The sequence below is a fragment of the Rhinolophus sinicus genome, chromosome 8 (assembly GCF_057876585.1).
Source record: "Rhinolophus sinicus isolate RSI-liver-muscle chromosome 8, RSI-T2T, whole genome shotgun sequence".
NCBI classification, from domain to species: Eukaryota; Metazoa; Chordata; class Mammalia; order Chiroptera; family Rhinolophidae; genus Rhinolophus; species Rhinolophus sinicus.
The window spans coordinates 21,573,790-21,593,890 of NC_142508.1; the positions used below are offsets into that span (position 1 = coordinate 21,573,790).

General features: G+C 36.0%; 1 protein-coding gene across 11 annotated transcripts in view; it reads left to right on the forward strand.

The window, feature by feature from the left end:
- Window positions 1–20,101, forward strand: part of CADPS2 (calcium dependent secretion activator 2) — a 479,588-nt gene that overhangs the window by 180,636 nt on the left and 278,851 nt on the right. For all 11 annotated transcript variants that reach the window (XM_088799948.1, XM_088799951.1, XM_088799947.1 and 8 more), the window contains 3 exons: window positions 7,862–7,942; window positions 13,053–13,289; window positions 18,292–18,413. In XM_088799948.1, coding sequence (XP_088656074.1) covers window positions 7,862–7,942; window positions 13,053–13,289; window positions 18,292–18,413 — 440 coding nt within the window. The remainder of the gene's footprint in view (window positions 1–7,861; window positions 7,943–13,052; window positions 13,290–18,291; window positions 18,414–20,101) is intronic.

A 20,101-nucleotide genomic window follows, 5' to 3' on the forward strand; every position in this document is an offset into this window, starting at 1 on the left:
TCCTCCATTATGGTGCATTATCTGCTATGGTATTTCCATGGTCGTTACCATAGCTCAAGACTTGGAGCATGGCTGTACCCTCTTTCTTGCTTCTCCCTTCCAACCCTACATAATTTTATTGCCGGATTAATATTATTGCAGCAACCATCTTGTTCTCATCATAACCCAACTTTGAATTTAAAAAAGAAAAAAAGGCTCCATTCTATCCACAGAATGAAGTTCGTTCTTATACCCCTTGGCCAAGCTGTCCACAGCTACGGTGTTCACAGTCTGGCGCCACCTGCCGGCCTTACATTCTCTGGGCTATAATCATGCTTTACACACCCCATGTTCCAGGTGTACCAAATCACTCCCTCCCTGTTGCTCATCCATGCCCTGTATTGTCTTGGCTTTTAATTTTGTCTCACGTTATTCTCTTCACTTGGAATCCTCCTTCTCCATTCTTCAGGGCTCAAGAGAAACTCTGCCTCCTCCACAAAGGCTTCCTTTGTTTGTTTCCTCTTGTGGGTTTTCATAGATAGTGAATGACTGAAAGAATGGAAGTTGAGTGTGAAGGAGTGTGAGGTGGTTATGTTGAACCCAAGTTGGGGTTCAACTGCAGGATTCAAACCCTGGCACTGCTGCTTATAAACTGTGTGACTCTGGCCTTGGGAAATTGCTTAATACAATCTGTGCTGCAGAGTTTTCATCACTAAAATTGGATAATGATAAGATCTATTCCATAGTGTTGCTCTGAGGTTTAAATTCAATAACGTTTATAAAACTTAGAGCATTGCCATTTGCAACAACATTGATGGATCTTGAGAATATCGTGCTAAGGGCAATGAGTCAGACAGAAAAGGACAGGAAGTATATGATTTCACTCATATATGGGATATAAAACAAAAAGTGACAAATGAAGAAAAAAAACAAACTCATAGATACAGACAACCAAACTGGATGGTGGTTACCAGAGGGAAAGAGGGTGGGTGGAGGATGAAGAGGGTAAGTAAAAGGGGTCAACTGTATGGTGATGGGAGACTAGACTTTGGGTGGTGAGCACACAGTGGAGTACACAGGTGTATTATAAAGTTGTACATTTGAAAATTATATAATGTTATTAACCAATGTTACCCAATAAATTTAATAATTAAAAAACACTTAGTTCCTGAAATACTTGTATAGTAAGTGCTGTATAAATTTAGCTCTTACTAGTCCTGAGAGGCTAGAGTTCTAATTTGCTCTAACAGAGTTCTCTAATATCACTGATAATGTTGGTGTTATTTTATTTAGTGCTAAACTTTCTCCATTTCAGCATTAGTTTGTTGTTAATGTGAATGTATATTCAATTCTTTTGTTGAGGTGAGTATGGTTAATAAATAATTGCTTGAAAATATTAGCTCATTACTTTCATCCAGAAGATAAAATGTTAATACCAAATGAAATACTAAAGAAAATGTCATGATGTGTAAAAATTTGCTAAGTTATATCTACCATTTTAGATAATATGCATGCATATTCTCCAGGCTATTGAAGTCATACAGTTGTTACGTTTGAGGTTAAATTTTTTATATTCTCGCTTTTGAACATTTTGATCTATTATTTAATATAGTTTAGTTCAGTTCACATAGGGTAATTTTATGTCTAATTAACTCATTTATCTTTTCCCTACTTTTAAGAATTCGAAAGAAAGTGGGGTTTGGGAAATGCATTTTTAAGAATCAATGAGAATCCATGATAGAACTGCTACTTCTGGGTTAGGTCTTTTTATGCATAATTTAGAAGGTAAATATAAGGGAGTTCTTTAAAAATTTTCCCTCCAGCAGACAGAATGCTACCCGTTTCATACATAACATCATACAGGCAAAGTATTGCTCTTGAGAGTAAGGGAATGATTTAATTTCCTTATTGTTTTTTTTGGTTGTGTGAAATTACAAAACGAGTTTTAGTTACCTTGTAGTTGTTGGCTAATTCTGAGTGATCAAGAAAAGGGGCGGAAGGGGTTTTTGTTTTTGAGGGAGATTTCTTCATGAAAGATGGGTCAGCATGGAGGGGATGTTAGAGTCCAAGAACATTTTAAATACAGGAATTATTCTTGGTATTTGCATTAAAAGTGAGACCAGTTATGTGAATCCCACTGCTGGAGGTGGATTTGTCTTACTCCTATTGTTAGAGTAAGGTGCACTTACAAGGGAAATAATTGTAGTTTGAGGTGGCAGTCATAAGTATCTGAAAAGTTCAATAGTAATAAGACAACAGTGGACGATACCAGATAGTACATGCTTTGCTACTAAATGATTGGTTAGGCAGCCTTTTCAGAAGCTTTGGAGATTGATCTAGATAATGAAGGTATGTAAGAAGTCCATCCCAGGCAGGAGAAATACAAGCAAAATATATGATTGGGAAATGTAACATGTTTGGTAAACAATGAAAAAAAACTAATTTGTGTAGATAATGGAATTATCCAAGAGGTTAGAAAGTTAGATTGGTATAAAATATGGGAGGACCTGAATACTAGGCTTATGGTGTTTGGGTATCATCTCTCTCATTCATATTCATTTAGTCTCATTCATTTATTCCCTCCTCTCCTTTCTTTCCCCTCATCTCCATTCCTCCCTCCCTGCCCTCTCTCCATCTGAGGTTTTAGCCTAATCAAGAGTAGTCAGATCATATGTAGAAATGGATCCAGGCTGAAGAGTGGATGGTAAAGAAGATGAGTTCAGTTTTAGTTTGAGGTCATCGAGGTCATGGCTGAAAGGAAATGCTCTGCCTTTAAGTGGAGATAGAGCACTGGAACTCAGGAGAGAGGCCCCTATAACATTGTATTGAGAAAGGACTGCAGACACTCTGGCGTCTAGAACAGCCAGGGACCAATCTTGTGTGTCTGTGGGCTGGCAGAGTGGGTGGGTCAGCATGGAAAACAGAGCAGGAACGATCAGAGTCAGCGGGGTAGAGTTATGCTCTCTTTATGATAAATAATTTGTGATTCAGTGATGGAGAATTAAAAGATATATCGATAATTTAATTTGCTAATACTTAAAGCTTTTGATCAGTTTTTTGGGGGCCATGTTGAAAAATACATAAGTAGCACTGTCAAATAAATCAAACAGTGGGCTACTAGAAAATTATATGATAAAGTGTTACATGGAGTGTTCTTTTAGAATCAGTGTTAGGTTTGTGCTGGTTATTTCTCATGATGGGTTATCTATAAATCATCAGGTTTATATATAATATAAATACAGTGGACCAGCATATGAGTTAATCTTAGGGAAAACACTAAATTTACAAAACTTACAAATCCTATTCTACTTGTAGTTTTTCGTGTTAAAGGATAAAGACGAATATGACAATAAATAACAGAATACGAGTATTATATGTGTGAAAATTTATGCCGTAATTGGGATGAGGTCTCAGAAAAAACAAATTGATTTTTTTCAGTGAGAGAAGGAAGAGCCCATGTGATTAGGGTTAGCACGCACAGCGGCATCATTATGGAAAAACATAGCTATCAATCCCCCTTTCTAGTGATTGACAATATTAATCTAAAGACAATTACGCCGGTTCTAGAAAATAGATTAATTAGAGAGGGCAATGAGGCTCAACAGTACTGTCAAAAACACTTTTGTAAAGACCTTTTTTTTCTTTAAGATATGAGCAAATTTGATGGATTCAAGTATTTGACGTTTGTAATTTTTAAAGCCCTAGAAGAATATTGTAAGTTATAAAATGGAGCTGTTGGGTGAGACGTGGTAAAGTTATTTTTATGCTGTGTTTAAAAATGTCTTAACTGTAAGATAGTAGGCCACCAACATGGGCTTCCGTTCTCCCTAGGACTTCTGCAAAGGGAGATTTGAGAATGTCTTAGACCTTGTCTTTTCTCAAAGCTGCTTCCGTGGAACCCAGGAGGAATGGGGCAAGGAGAGAAACGGGGCAGGGAGAGCCTAGAGTTTGGGGTTTGCAGGTTAACACTAATACTGCTGCATCAGGTCAACCTTTTCTCTTCCTCAACCTTCATTTTTAATGTTCCCATCTTCACAAATGCATCATGATACTGTCAACTAGGAAAAAAAACATGCCTTCCATCATTGAATTCCCACAGCAGCTTTGAATTGACTAGCAGCTATCTTGTGGCAATTGCATGTTGTTTTACTTACATTTTTTACTGTTCTCTCTATGCAATGTAAACTCCTGGAAGGCCACGACTTTTGTAGCTAGTGCTTGCTATACAGAAGGTGCAGGAAAAAGCAAATAGAGTAAATGAAGCAATCGTGGGCCATTCAAGTCAACACTGTTACGCCTATGTCTTAGTGTCCCCTTACAAAGAATTTCACAAATCTCTGTAAGATGAGATTAATGACAGGTAGGTGTGAGGTGGGCGTTTTCCACAGTTTATGTTTGAAAACCATGAAGCCTCTTTTACAACAAATGACTAGAGACTTTTTTATAGAAGCTTGTCCTAGAGTCAGGATTCTTTACCTCGTTTGAGTTAACCCCCTGTTTGAGAATCTCTTGGATAAGTTATGAAATGTAAACAGTACCCCAAGGGGGAAAAATGCATATCACTACCAAATTTTGCCCACAGCTTGAATAGGTTCACAGACTCCTGAAGGTCCAGGTTAAGAACTCCCTAGGTCTAGAGAATTCTGAATGTGGAAACAGTAATCACTGAAAAATGAAAAGGAAGAAAATAAAACTGAATTTTCTGTACTAAATATTTGTCAGGCCAGTGACATATTTTGATAAGTGGTATAATGATCTGTGTAGTGTATAGATACTAGAGGCATTGCAGAGAATAAAGATACATTTGGGCATCTGTTATGGTCAGGGTTGAACAACCCTCTTTGATAGACTTGGAAAATATTCTGTGCCAAGAAAGGACATCTGTGAGGCAAGTAATCTATCATCACATCAAGTGTTGAAATCAGGAATTTAAAGTAGAAGAAAATGAAGTGAAAATGAAGTTGTCCTGGTGGAGTGAGGACTTACCTCTTGCCCCTGCCACAAGCTCCAGAGTCCACATAGCCCACATTTTCCTTATTCCACAGCCCAAATCAGGCACTAGAGACAGGTGTGTCACCAACATTTTAAAGTCTAATGCCTCACGTCTGTTGTATAAACCATCCTTTCAGGCTTTTTTCTTTTTCTATTCTTCCCCCCGCCCCCCCTTGGGGGAGGAGGTGTGCAAAATCAGTTTCTCTGGAGAGTTCTGAAAAAGAAAAAAACAGGAATTATTTTTACCATAACAGTAGGTGGAACGGTGCTGGCAAAATGAGAAGTACTCGAAGTGGCTAGGGAAACACTCCACACAAGAGAGAGTAGAGAGTCCCGTCCAAGCACTCATCCTACCTGAATTCTGGTCTGCCTCCACGATGGGATTCTAGGTTTTACTCTGCATGACTCTAGATTGCACTGGGTGCGGGTTGTGAGGGAAAGAAGTCAAAGATGATACCTAGGTTTTGGACTTGAGCAATTGGGTCAATAGGTGTGCCATTTATACTGCACAGCGTTACAGTGGTCCCCCCTTTTTTGCAGGGGGAGTGGACGCATGAAACCACAGATAGTACTGAACGTATATATACTGTTTTTCCGTATAAATACACACCTATGGTAAAATAATTTATAAGTGTATTTGTTCTTGAGATGACATAGAAACTCCCTTTACAATAAGGATTTAGTTTGTATGCCTATTTAGATGTCTATTTTTATACTTGTTTTAAAATGAATTTGATTTTTTTTCATCAACTTGGAAACCTATGTTTTTGAGAACTATAACTCCAGATCTTTCTTTTAAATAAACAAATAAACTTCCTGTTTGTGCTGGAAATAGAGCAATCTTTCCTTTCCAGAGCTCAGATCCGATTATGTCATTCACCTACTTAAAACCTTTTTTGTTTGTTTGTGTTTCAAAGACTTTTTTTAGCTTTTTAAATTAAATTTATTGGGGTGACATTGGTTAGTAAAATGATATTGGTTTCAAGTGTACAATTCTGTAATACATCATCTATACATCACGTTGTTTGTTCACCACCCAGAGTCAGTTCTTCTTCCATCACCATACATTTGACCTCCTTTACCCTCTTCTGCCACCCTCTGGTAACCACTAAACTGTTGTCTGTGTCTATGAGTTTTTCTTGTTTGTCTCATTCATTTGTTGCTTTCGTTTTATATCCCATACATGAGTGAAATCATATGGCTCTCGACTTTTTCTGACTTAAAACCTTTTAATGACTTCTCATTGCTGTAGGAACCAACTCCATACACCCTACTGTGGCTGTGAAGAGGAGCTTATGAAGTAGCTCCATGGCTCCTTCCAGGCCCATCCCCCAAGCTCTCCTTCCCGCAATTCCCAAGTATTCAGTTTCCCAAACCACTGTGCCTAGTCTCAGCTTCAGACTTGTGGTGCCCTCTTTTCTTTTTTCTCCACATGTATTCTAACACCATGATCCTGTTGACCTGCTTTGCTTCTACTCATCTTTTTCTTTTTAAGGCTGTTTTTAAAAGGTAACATGGTCAATATGTTAGTTCTTCAGCAATTGGACAAGTAAATCTGTACTCTCCTGGTTGTTGATGTAGTACGCGATACTAATTCAATTATTTTTTAATTTATTGGGGTGGCAATTGTTAGTAAAATTACATACATTTCAGGTGTACAATTCTGTATTACATCATTTATAAATCCCATTGTGTGTTCATCACCCAGAGTCAGTTCTCCTTCCATCACCATATATTTGATCCCCCTTACCCTCATCTCCCACCTCCCACCCCCCTTACCCTCTGGTAACCACTAAACTATTATCTGAGTCTATGAGTTTCTGTTCTCATTTGTTTGTCTTGTTCTCTAATTCAATTTTTAGATGGATCTTTAGTAAGGCATGGTTGTACTGTGTGGCAGACTTCTTAATGAGGGGAATGGGAGCGGGGAAGGAATGAGTTCAGAGAAATGTGTGCCTGATTCACCTCTGTGACCCCCCCCCCCAGTTTATCCCATAATGTGCATCACTCATAGGACCTCTTCAGCTTAACAGTTTTTTTAATGAACTAATAAAGGAGGATTGAATGAATAATTTTGGGAGAAGTAATCATGAGGTAAAGTTAGAGGAAGTTACAGAAAAAGTGAAGGATTTATTTCAGTGAAGCAAAAGTAATTTTCCATGTAAATGATAACTTTAAAAATAATGATAGCATGCTTTTCTTGCTTTCAATCAAATTTTGAGCAAGAGATTGGAATTCTAATGTGGTGCCAGTCTGTAAAAGAATGGAAGGATTTCTTGGCAGTGTGAGGCCATTGAGTCTGTTCATACTAGAATGAAGTGTAAATGAAGACTTAAATGGTAGAAAATTATATCAATCAAATAGTGCTTTTATAGTTTGGCACTAATACAAATTTATTATAAAAATGAAGGGAATATTTTTAAAAGAACAAAGAAAAAAGTGAAACATTACTCAGCATCTTACCATCCAGAAATGCATTCTGGGAATTCTAAAAAACAAGAGATTTATCTATTTAGGATTGACCTTCATAAAGACAGAAGGATGGATTGAATAAACTTAATGATAATTTAATGTAAACTCAAGAAAATGAAGACTTCTTGGTTTATAGTTGTTGTGCACACATTGGGCAAAGAATTATTATAATTAGAATTTTTGGTAAACTGAGCTATTAACCTTAGAGATTTATTAACTTTTTTGTGAACAAAACCACAGTAATTGCCCATGAAATTTAATTGGGCTGCCAACCTAATTAAACAGTCTTCTCTGTTCTCTTCTCAATAGGTAGCTGAGAACATTTATTTTAAAAAGTTTTGAGTCATTTAATCTTTGCTTTAATCTGTAGATCAGTGCAATTAATCACGTATCTGTAATTTCTGTTTTATTTTTGAAGTTGGATAATGCAGATGAACAAGCAGCCCAGATCAGAAGGGAGCTTGATGGTCGTTTGCAACTGGCAGAGAAAATGGCAAAGGTAAAGTATTAACTTGGACATACTATACAACATTTCTTTCTTTACCTAGATTTCTGTGAGATGACAGAACTTTGTATAGATGAAGCCAGTATAATTTTATCATTTTCTCCTCTATGTGTGTACCTCTTAAGCACAAATATCTGAATGTATATCATCTAAATGGAGCATATTCTATATTTTACATTCCCATCCTTATTTATGAAGTGTTTAAATTGAATGAAAACTTCTGTAAATTATTCTTAAAAGCGATACCTAAATTTCTCAAATTGCTAGATATACAAGAGTTTTAAAATTGCATTAAGCATAATATAATCAGGGAGAAAAATCTCCCTGTGAAATTATATAATATACTCCAAAGTATCCAGCACAGCGCTTGGCACATAGTGGTGTCAGCTAATATTCGATTGAAAGAATGGATGAAAAATATAATTTGAAGTATCTAGTACATAGTTTAGCAGGTAGAGTGTGTTCAATTTAATATTGCAGTTACTTTTATGTGTGCGATTACTATGTTTCTATGAACAGAAGTAGATTTCAGAAAAAAACCATGAGTTGCTTTTTAATATTGAAGACATTTTAGAGAGAATGGAACTTCATTGTCTGAATTATTCTCTAGTAAATGGATATATTAATTTACTTCAGTGGTACAAAAATTTTAGTCCCTCCAAATAGACTTGGAGTTATAATGCTGTTGATTATTCTGAGAATAAAATTTTTTCCGTTTCCCTTCAGCAAAGCAAAAGCTTGAATAGTCGGTGGATAGATTTTCCCCTCTCCGTCTCTGGTTCTGTCTCTCTGCAGAATCCTTAGTGATTTTTCTTCATTTAAAAAAGTTTTGGTATGACTTGTATACAGTAAAGCACACAAATCTTTAGTGTACAACTTAATGAGTGTATGTGTATACATCTGGTATGACCACCTTCTAAATCAAGATGTTGAACTATTTCCACCACTCGAGAAGAAGATACATCTCATACTGACTTTAACAATTGGGTTTTTTTGTTCTTTTGCAAAGAAAATATGTACTTATGAATATATACGTTTTAAGAATTCTAATGTTTAAATGTCTATTAAATAACAAAATAGGGAAACAATTGAGACATTGGAGGTAAATAAACATAGCAGATAGAGCATGTTTAATTGCTTTCTACTTCAGTTTCACCAAATTTAAGCCATCTTCATAAAATATTTATAAGGCTAATTATACTTTACTGACCTTGTTGCATTATATGTCTACATTAATCCTATTAATCGACAATGGCAGATGATGTAATGAATTTATGTTATAGACAAAGTGATGGAGGCTTAGGGAAGATGATTGACTTCACTGAGATTACATAACAAGGCAGTGATGGAGGCAGGCCGCAAACCCTGGTTTTCTTACTCCAGAATCTGGCTCTTCTCTCCTAGACCCTCCTACCTCTTCAGTCTGATAAATCCACAAGTGTGTATTAATAGTTAATAGCTGGCAATCAGTAACGCCTCCTACCATATTTCACAACACAATATAATAAAACCACAGAGCAGAAATTTCTGTTTTGTGGGATAGAAATACTTTTTTTTTTTTTTCAGGCCATAATACTTTTTAAAAAAAATTTTTATTAAATTTATTGGGATGACATTGGTTAGTAAAACTATGTACGTTTCATGTTTACTATTCTATAATGCATTGTATATATTGCATTGTGTTTTGAATGACTGAGTCTTCATGGACTGGCTTATTGCCATGGGGAAGGCAGAGCTTTGCAGAATTCCTGGATTATTTGTGAGATTCCTTCCTTTTCCTCCCACTCAAGGGCATGTTAGAATCGAAAGGGAGAGAGCATACCAATATCGTAAGGAAAACCATGAATCTGTTCCACGTTGTATTAAAATTTTTATAAGACTTCAGTATTTTCATTGATTAGAATCAGCTTTACAACCACCAGTAGTTCACTTGATGCTGTGATCCTAAGGGTGGTAGCGACTAAAATCAATACAGACATAGGAAAGAGAGCAGAGATGAGCATGAATAAAACAGCCAGTGGTGTGAACACCAGGCTTTATCTAGTGGAAGGGTAAGAGCACTTAAGAAAAAGGGACTAAATTTGAATACTGGGAATTTTTTTTATGAAGTGAACATTGTTTTCATGTGTATAATACATTAGGGCTGCTAAGGAGCTATGTTGTACAAAGGACTAAATTAGAACATTTAAACTGTGGATTATAGGAGCGACTCACAGTTAAAGTAGAGAACAACCCTATTTCTGATTCTGTTCTAATTTTAAAAATCAAATTTAACATGTATACTTGTCTGATGTACAGTTCGTTCTGTTTCCAAGAAAGAAGCAACACAAGCAAGCTAAATAAAGTTGATGAAATACTATCAGTAAACCTCAATGCTTTAAAACACAGTTGTCATTTTTTTTCCAGAGAGAACAAAATTCTAGTAGAGAAAAATTTTGTGTCTAGTAGAAAAAATTTCTAGTGGAGGAAAAAAAAACCTATTTCTTGAAAAGTTTGGAAATGCTGATAAAATGGTCAAGTTTGGTGATTCCTGGCAGCCTCCTCACTGAAAAATGATAGTGAATGAAGTGTTTTTAATTAAAGCTAAATAAGTAGGTTTTTTTCATGTACTGATGCTAAATTTCCCATAAAAACACCTTGAATATTTGAAAAAAAATTGGCACATCTGAACTTTCAAACGTGGTATATTTGCGTTTTGCTTTGCTAAAGTATGGTTTTAAAAACACAATTATGACTCATACAAATTTAAAATAAAGATACAATAAAGATTTCATTCAATGCATAATTAATGAGCAAGCTTGTTAGATGTTAAAATAGTCCAAAGAGCATTTGAAAACTGGGTACTTTTAGGCAAAGTTAAAATAAGATTCATAGATTAGCTATAAAAGTGATTAATTCCCAACAAGGATTTAAATTAGCCATTGGATTATTTTACCAGACATTATTTGAATATTTTCCAAAGAAAATTCTAGAAGGTAACATGTAACTTCACTGTCTGGGACTTTAATCAATAGTAAACAGTAAGTTGAACTAAGTACATTTCCTCAGATGATCCTTGGATGACCTTTGCCCCCATATAACATTTCAATGACCTGCCCCCTGAGCTTTTTGCCTTATTTCTGAGTTTTGGTTGTGTTTTTTTATGACAGTTTTTAAAGTTAGTCCACAGCTATAAAAATCCATTTTTATGGCTTAGTTTGCTTCTTTTTTTCTTGTGCATGTATTGAAAAACCCTTCCAAAACATTACTCCTTTTCCAAAATGAATCAAGTGATTCTATAGCTATTTATGTGTTTTTCCTGGGGATGCAAACTTACTATTTTGGAATGTTGTTTCAAACTAGAGAGGAATGTTAAAAGGACACCTAACAATCTTTCTTGGGAAAATTCATTACAAATGAGGATATCTAATCACTCTGTAGTAATAAACATGCAATTTTAATATTGATAATATGTAAATTATTTGAAGAGCAATATGTGAAGTTTATATGGGGGGGAAGCAAAACAGGTGGCCAGAGACTCTGGGACTTACGTGTAAAGCGGTGCCATATGTTCCTTCCATCTCGTGAACGAACTGGTACACGTCAGTCAGAGACGAGGTGAGGCTGAGGGGAGCACTCGGGGTAAGTTCCAGTCGTACCAGAGATGCAGCTCTTAGGTTGTGTTTTCGGTGATACCAGTGCAAACAGTAGTGAAGGCATTGATTTTCTGGGGCATTAGGCGATCGTTTGAAAGATGGCTGCTTTAGGCTCGCATTTCCAGCCAGTTCTGTACAGTGGTCAGTACGTTACACTGCACTTGATATTGTAAAGCTATATACACCCTCTGCTTTCAAGAGAAAAGAGCTAAGTGCCAAGTTGTCAAAGATTAAAGAAAGAGCTAAGAATGTGAGGAAACCTTATTTGTTGTTTGTGGGGATATAAATGTGTAGAGTCTTCTCTAAGGACAATTTGGCAATACTCTCTCTCTATGTCTATCTAAACATCAGTTTTTGGAATGGGCTTTTAATTGAGTGAAAGAAACAGAAATTTGGTTGTAGAGATAGAAGGATTGAATGGCAATGGTCACGTACTTCAGAAAGAAAATAGAATCTTTAAAGTTAATGTTGTTACTCCTTTTTTTACTTAGATCTTTAATCATAAATTGGCTTTTCCTTTCAACTTAAATTTTTCTAAACCTTTACCAAAAACTGAATATATGGCCATAAGGGATCTTGACACATTTGTGTGACATGAAGATTAACCAATTTTAGAAGTATGGCCATATTGCAGTTTAATACTGTAGGTTTTTAAATTTGAGTGCCTATTTATAAAAAGCATGCTCTCTGAACAATGCATATTTGTGGTAAGAAAGAGAGATATTGTTAAAATGTTTGTGTCATATGAGTCAAAGCAATGTGTACTGAACATTGTTCTTATAGACCAGTTACTGAAACCATTTCAAAGCTAACAGTGGCTAGTTAAGATTCATTTATACTAAAACATCTTAGATGTGTGTTTTTGGAATTTGTTTTTCCCTTAAGCAAATACCTTATCCAAAGTAAAGTTAGTGTGAAAATGTATATAATGTATTTATTTTGTACATAGTGATCCTCAGTAAGGTATATAAGGTACCTTCAGATATAATCAAAATTGTCAAAGCCTGAGCCTGTTAAAGTCGAGAGACAAATGTATCTGGTAGAGGTCCAACAAATTTCACTTTTGCTTGGAAACTGCAAAGTAGTCCCAAAATATTTTAGAGGGAATTGATATTGATGGCAAAAGAAAACTTGCAGCTATACATTTGCTTATTACAGTTCGTTTTCTGTAAAACCTTATTTTTGGTGATCTAAAAAATGCGTTGCCTGACTTGTTTGAGATTCTACTGCTATACTTTGTTGTCTAATGTTATGGTTCCCATTCTGTAAAATGTTATTTTTGGTGATCTAAATAAAGCAGAGCCCATCTTGTTGGAAAGAACCCGGAAAAAAAAAAAAAAAGTATCTGGTAGTTACATTACATTGAGTGTCACAATCTCTAAGAGTCAAGTAGATACATAATGTAATATTTTATGCTAAACTGGAAATGTGACTTGTGTAATGTTGTTATTTTAAAACTTACTTTCCAGGAAAGAAAGTTCCCCAAATTTATAGCAAAAGAAATGGAGACGATGTACATAGAAGAGCTGCGGTCTTCAGTGAATCTGCTAATGGCCAATTTGGAAAGCCTTCCAGTTTCGAAAGGTGGTCCAGAGTTTAAACTGCAAAAATTAAAACGTTCACAGAATTCTGCATTTTTGGACATAGGCGATGAGAATGAGATTCAGCTGTCCAAGTCTGACGTGGTGCTGTCTTTCACCTTGGAGGTGAGTGACTGTGTCCCCTCTGCCAGCATAAATGAGGCTGCAGATCATTTCTGCTAACCTTCGTGGCAACCTTTGGAATTTAAAACCGTGTAATATATTTTGAAAAACGTTAAATGATTCTTCATTTGGTAGACAATTAAGTTGCAAATGCAAACTGTCGTTTAAACATAACAGCAGTATTAGGATTAAGCGATAAAATAGTAAAAGTTTTGAGGCAAGTTTCCTTTGTGTTGTCTTAGGCTGATGTAAGCTTATTCTTTAAGTAAGCACCAAAACATTCTTGGGTAGAAGTAGGATTTAAACATATAACTATTCTCTGTAATTTGGGAACTCATTTCAGGCTTTTGGTTAGCCTTGTTTTTAATCTACTTCACCTATGAGACCATCATTCTAGAATCAAATCACATAAACCAGCTGTCCTGTGCAATATTGGGTACATACAGATGATGAGCAGTAGAGAATACGTCCAGATAATACTTTGCAGAACGTTCAGTTTCGTTATAGGTACAATACATATTATAAAGAACAGGAATAAATGTTATGCCTTTAAAATTGTGTCCCCTGAGCCTTCAGAGTTTCATCCCTGTCACACAAATCACTAGAAACCAGATACTGATACTGACTATTACTACAGCAACCTGTAGTCTTGATTCCATGTCTTCTTTGTTAATCTCTGAATATGGGCTAATCCACGTATGTGTCTATGGGTTTATATACAATATACATACACTGGAGCAATATCAAGCTGAAATTTATAAATCTCTCAAAAATTATATTAAAGCTTGTAGCTCCTTCCTTTGTTACGTTTTCTCCCTGCTGGTTCCCAGCACTGCTCTTCGAATTTGCTGATTGACAAAGAAAAGGACCCTGGAGTTTTAGAAGGTATAGTTTTAAATTTCTTTCCTGATACTTCTTACACTGGCTTGCTTAGTTTATGGCAGAAAAAACAAATGTCTGCGTTTGGTCTTTTTTCCTTCACTCATTCATCTCTAAATTTAAGCTCGGGGATAAAACTACCGCCCCTCACTTTCTTAACTTCCAGGATAATGATTTCTTTGTCATCTAACAGATTAAATTTAGTGTGAGAACGGAAATCTGAGGTTTTCCTATGACTCAAGACTCAGTTCTGGGATTATCTAGTGACTTGGCCACGTGGGTTTGCCACCTACTTGGTTTCTTCTCAATCCCTTCAGCCTCTTAAGGATGTTTAATTTGAAACTACATCGTATCTTACATGTGGAATTTCTTCATCATTCCTGCCTCAGGTTTCCTAGTGACTAAAATGGAAAGTGCCAATTCTCCCCCACCCCTTTTTTTAAAGGTTTTTGTACGAAACAAAATTAATTATTTAATGACAGTATAACTTTTTCTACAAGAGTTTGACATTTAAATTCATTAATGATAAAATAATTTGTCAAGGAAATTATTTTTGTAATGGTTAAATCTGCCATCATTTCTATAAACATTCAGAACTGAAAACAGTTCAAAACATTTTCTCTTTTCTGTTTAAAAATCTTAAACAATTGTATAGAGTTTCTTATGAATTATATTTTCTGTTTTGCAAACAAAAATGACACTCGTGATTTAGTGGTCAAGTGAAACTGTGGATTGCTATTCTTTACTTTATGGCCAGTGTTTTAAGCAGGACTTTTCAGTTAACGATAAAATGGTCTTGAGAGGACAGTTTGAGTTATAACTCTATTTTGTATGCATATTTATAAAATTGTTCTGACATCCTTTATTTCTCTCTCTGTATGAGGCACAATACGGGCCTGTTCCCTGGTGTCCACAGTATTTTAAGTAGGAGCTAGGTGTCCATAAACAAACTGAAATCACGTGAAGTGCAGACTACACAGTGCTCCTCTGTAGAACCCGTGAGAGAACAGACCAGACCGTCCTCTACCACAGGGCCGGGACCTCAGCCTGGCTAAACTGAATAATTATCCCAGCCCATTCTCCAAGCCTTGCTCTCAGACCCCAGATTTCAGCCTCAGAAAACCCTGAAAGGCAAGCAGTTAATCCCGTTGAAGGGTCTCACACATCATCAGTCAGGTTTATGGTCCAGAATTGGTCCAGTGGAGAAAGGAGTCCTTTTTAAGAACTGAAGTCTGAGTCTAAAGAATGGTATAGATTTGAGAAACTGCTCCAATTTTATCTTTTCTGTAAAATTGATACCCACTTCCCCCTTCTCCCACCATACCCTATTCCCTTACCTAGCTTAATTTTTCCCACAGCTGTTATCACCTGACATATAATTCAGATGTTTTTTATGTTTATTCATTATCTGACTTTTTCTACTTAGAATGTAAGTGGCAGGAAGATAAGGTCTTTTTAGTTTTTCTCTTTTTTTTTTGTTTACTGAAGCATCGCAAGAGCCTAAAACAATGCCTAGCACTCAGCTGGCTTGGTAAATACTTACTGAATTAAGAACTTGGATGGTGTCAGAAAGCATCAGTAGCCACAAAAGATGACTTTAGGTCTCTTCATTTGTGAAGCCTTCAGAGAGAATAATAAAGCAAGAGCTACACTGACCCACAAAACACTAAGCCATACAGTGGTTTATTAAAATTAAATATTCAAGTAAAGCTCGGAAAACAAACGTTCATCTGTGAAGTTTGAGTCTGTATGTTGTAATGGGGGACGGGTCAGTGGCCTGAATGTAGTTGAGGGCAGCGGGTTATTTAGAAGCACGTGGTCTAGTTTCATATTTTGTATATGCCTCCCTTTTTTTTTTTTCTTTTTCTTTATCTTTTTTTTTTTTTTGCTTCTAGGATAAATTTGTCTTATTTTGTCCTTATCACATGAGCCACAAAGAGATTGGGGAAGAGAAGATGCAACATTGAGTGTTTTTGTTTTCTGTATTTCCAATATCAAGTTTTGCTGAGAATTGGTTTGAAATAGTTCCCTAAACTTGGGTTAGTGTGATGGTGCAGGGGATGCTTGGCTGTCTTGATCATGAATGATTGAGCTTGGCTGTGGGTTTTTTGTTCCTTTTGGCAACCACAGCTGTAGAATTGTGTTGTTTTGTTTATATGTATGGATTCATAACAGAAATTACATCTTTTGAAAGTGGCAGTTCTGCAGGATAAAATATCCCAGGCATAGGTGGGTGTATTGTTCTGAGGAGAGGAATAGTTTCACAAGCTGTATGTTTTAGGAGGCCCTGTTTACAGTAGCTTGTCACACAGGTAGCAGAAGCAGTGTCACACAGATGCTGCCTTTCTTCTGTCTTGCAACTATTAATCACACTACCAAAAGATACAGTGCAAACAGCCCGGTTGCCAAAGATGAACCAATGCCGTCAAGATTTCTAGACTTACTTTCTGGGATACTGTTCTGTTGTTTCAGACACTTTAAGTGACCATCAGAAAATTTTATCATTGAGTTAAAAAGGAGTTAGAGTCATGGTGATAAATCCATATATTTCAGTTGTCTCTGCTTCTATTTCATTTGATTTGCATGAAGTTCTAACAAGTTTCAGTATTACTAATAACAGATTTGATTTATTAAAAATGCATAGTTCTTTTGCTTATTTTCCTTAAATAAGATTTAGTATTTCACCCCAACTTCCTTGAGCATTAGAGAAGCTGTGAAAGATAATATCTATTAATTCTGCATTAATTCTCTTAATCTGTTTTCAGTTAAGTCCTTATTGTTATTCTTATGTTGCTATGCATTTCAGTGTGGAAAAAATGACAAAAGCCATGGTTGAGGAAGGAAAATGGTTCTGAATCTCACCTTTATTTTTCAGTGATCAGTTTCCCATATATTTTTATGAAAAGATAAAATAAAAGCAATATGCGTTTGTATTTATAAACATAACACTTCTGTTGTACCAGAGCCGAAGAAACAACAGTTCTTTTAAGATGGTTTGTTTCCTTGAGAACTTTGGCCTAGGAGTCATATCACAACTGTATGAAAAGCATAATGACTGATAATGGATTAATGATCGATAAGTGACATAGATAATGTTTTGGTGAATATTTTGGTAGCTACATAGCATGAATGCTATTAATCTTGTTTATGCAAATGTAACATGCGAGCAGTAAGGAAATGAATATACATATATAAAAACATACCATTGAATATATTTTATAAATTACAATTTGAGAATTTAGAGAACTTCAGGATTCAAATTTTGATGGAAAAAGCTATGGCAAATAATATTCATACTTTATGAATCTTTTAAGATTGACAGCTTTTATAAAAACATAAAAAGAACACTTGAAACCCTGTTTCCCTTTCAGGAGTTATAAATACATAAGTTCTAGGTAATATCAGTCTTTGCACCCTTGTCCAGTGTACTGCGTTAAATTAGGACATGCCTTTAATGAATGGAAAAATTGTCTCTTCTTTGTCAATTAGTGTTAAGATGTTAAGTGGCAAATTATATTTTTCATATTATTTTGATAAGATATAAAATGGATTTAAGGAAAATTCTTTTATAAATACTTTTATAAATTATTTTTTAAATAACTAAAATTTAATAGTTTAAGTTTCAGAAATTTTTTTGTAAACAGTGATCTAAAATAAGTAAAAATATTCATTTCTGATACTATCACATATTGACAGCAATGAGTTGGTGTGAGAGTGGCAGTGTCTGCCAGTAATAAATACTACAGCACTTTATGTGAAACTCAGTGTGGACTCCTTTTATCGTGTGCACTGAATTTTCGTTTGTAATTTTGCTTTACCTCATAAAGACTTGCCATAATTGTTTAAGGATCTGAGTTTGAATCTCACTTAAGTCACTAAGGATTATATTTAGAGACTTTAGTTTAATACTTGGCAGGAGATACCTCGTCAGATACCAGACTTGCTGAATGTGGGTTTTACTATACCTAACATGAACAGAGGAGGATTCTAAAGAAGGTAAAATACCATTTATGTTCCCAGATAATTTTATCCATTGGCCTGTCCAGTTATAGTCCATGCTGCTGCCTCTCCATATGGCTAAAAGCTGTCAACTTGACATATCATTTAAAATTGTTCTTATCTTTAGATTGTCATAATGGAAGTGCAAGGTTTGAAGTCAGTCGCTCCCAATCGAATTGTTTACTGTACAATGGAAGTGGAAGGAGGAGAAAAACTGCAGACAGACCAGGCAGAAGCCTCCAGACCACAGTAAGCCAGTTGGAAAAAAATGTTTGTTTGTTTGTTTTCCCTCCTAGAGAAGCATGCTTTATTTATTTGCAGAGTTATATGGTTTGACACTCTAAATTGGTTACTTGGTGAGCTTTGTCTCAACTGTGTTAGAATCAGTATGTGCATTTCTGGATAATAATGTTATCGTTAGGACTGTAGCAGAATCTCTGCGTAGGGCAGACAGAAAATCCAACATACAGATGTGAAGCCAGTTATTGGCACTAATATGTAAGTCACTTATACGCGTAGCATATGTTTTTAGCACATGTTATCTGAAAGGAAATGTTTGGTCGTATTTCAGTTATTAGAATTGTAACCAATAGCTTTTCCATGTCTATATGTTACAGCTGTGCGGTGATGTCCAGGTAGGTATCGGGATTCTGCGCAGTGACTTGGCTTGAGTTAGAGACCCTGTTAACGACTCCCGCGCAGTGTCAGAGATGAAAAAGCTGTTCTTTGCTGGCACTTTCATGTTTCAAATTCTGCGAATGAGTTTAATTCAGTTTCGAAGATGTTTTCCTGAGATGATTTAAATTTGGGAAACTTGAATCTCTGGTATAAATAAGGAGAAAGGCCTGAGGAATTCACATGAAACTTGCCTGGCCTTCACTCGTACACCGCCTGTAGCAAGAACTTTTTTTTCCCTCTTCCATTTAAACTTCATCCAGGATTTCTTGCAGGACTTAGAGGATTTAGAATTTTTGCCTTATCGCAACATAGATATGTGGCCTATTCATTCCGGAAACTTATTTTGAGGTCCTGGGTAGGCACTGAAGGTGAAGATGAACAAAGAACTTTCCTTTTCTTTAGGGCAGGCTCAGTCTAAGGGGAAAGTGTACCAGGAGAGGTGTGCACAGAGGACTAGGGGATTGAGAAGAAGCAAGTGGTAACTTCTCGCCCCCTGCAAGTCTGCCCTTGACCTGGCTCACTACCCCTCGGAGGTCACCTTGTCCCTTTCTTCCCCTGGTCCACTACTGTTCAGCTACCTGGAACTTCATGCAGTTTCTCAACTACATCAGCCCTTTTTCATCATTAAACTCGCTTTTCCCTCAGCCTACAGTCATCTTCCCTTTTATCTTGGTCCGGCTGGATCCTGGTCTTGAGAGTCTTAACTTGAACATCACTTCCTGAGAACAACAGGAAGCAGGTATTTTCTGGATCCTCACTTTTTAATTTTTAGACAAATGTGTCTCTCACCTGTTTATCTTGAATCGTGTTTTCCCTTGAGAAAAGGGCTGAAAATTGTCCTATTTCATTTAATATCCTAGTACCTAGTAGGCACTCAGTCAGAATTTATCAACTCAGCTGCTTGAATGTATTTTTATGACAGTCATAGTAAATATTTAAGTGTGTAGTATTTACTCCTGTAGCCATATGTAGAGTTGATTGACAGTGACACAATGAAGTGAAAATACTGAGGATAAACAGCTCTTTGAAGAGGTGAAAACCTCTCAAGAGAAGACTGTGACTATGAGTTTCTGTTTCTCAATAGCTTAGTGGTTACCACAGGGTAAGGGGGATGGGGGTGGGAGATGAGGGTAAGGGGGATCAAATATATGGTGATGGAAGGAGAACTGACTCTGGGTGGTGAGCACACAATGGGATTTATAGATGATGTAATACAGAATTGTACACCTGAAATGTATGTAATTTTACTAACAATTGTC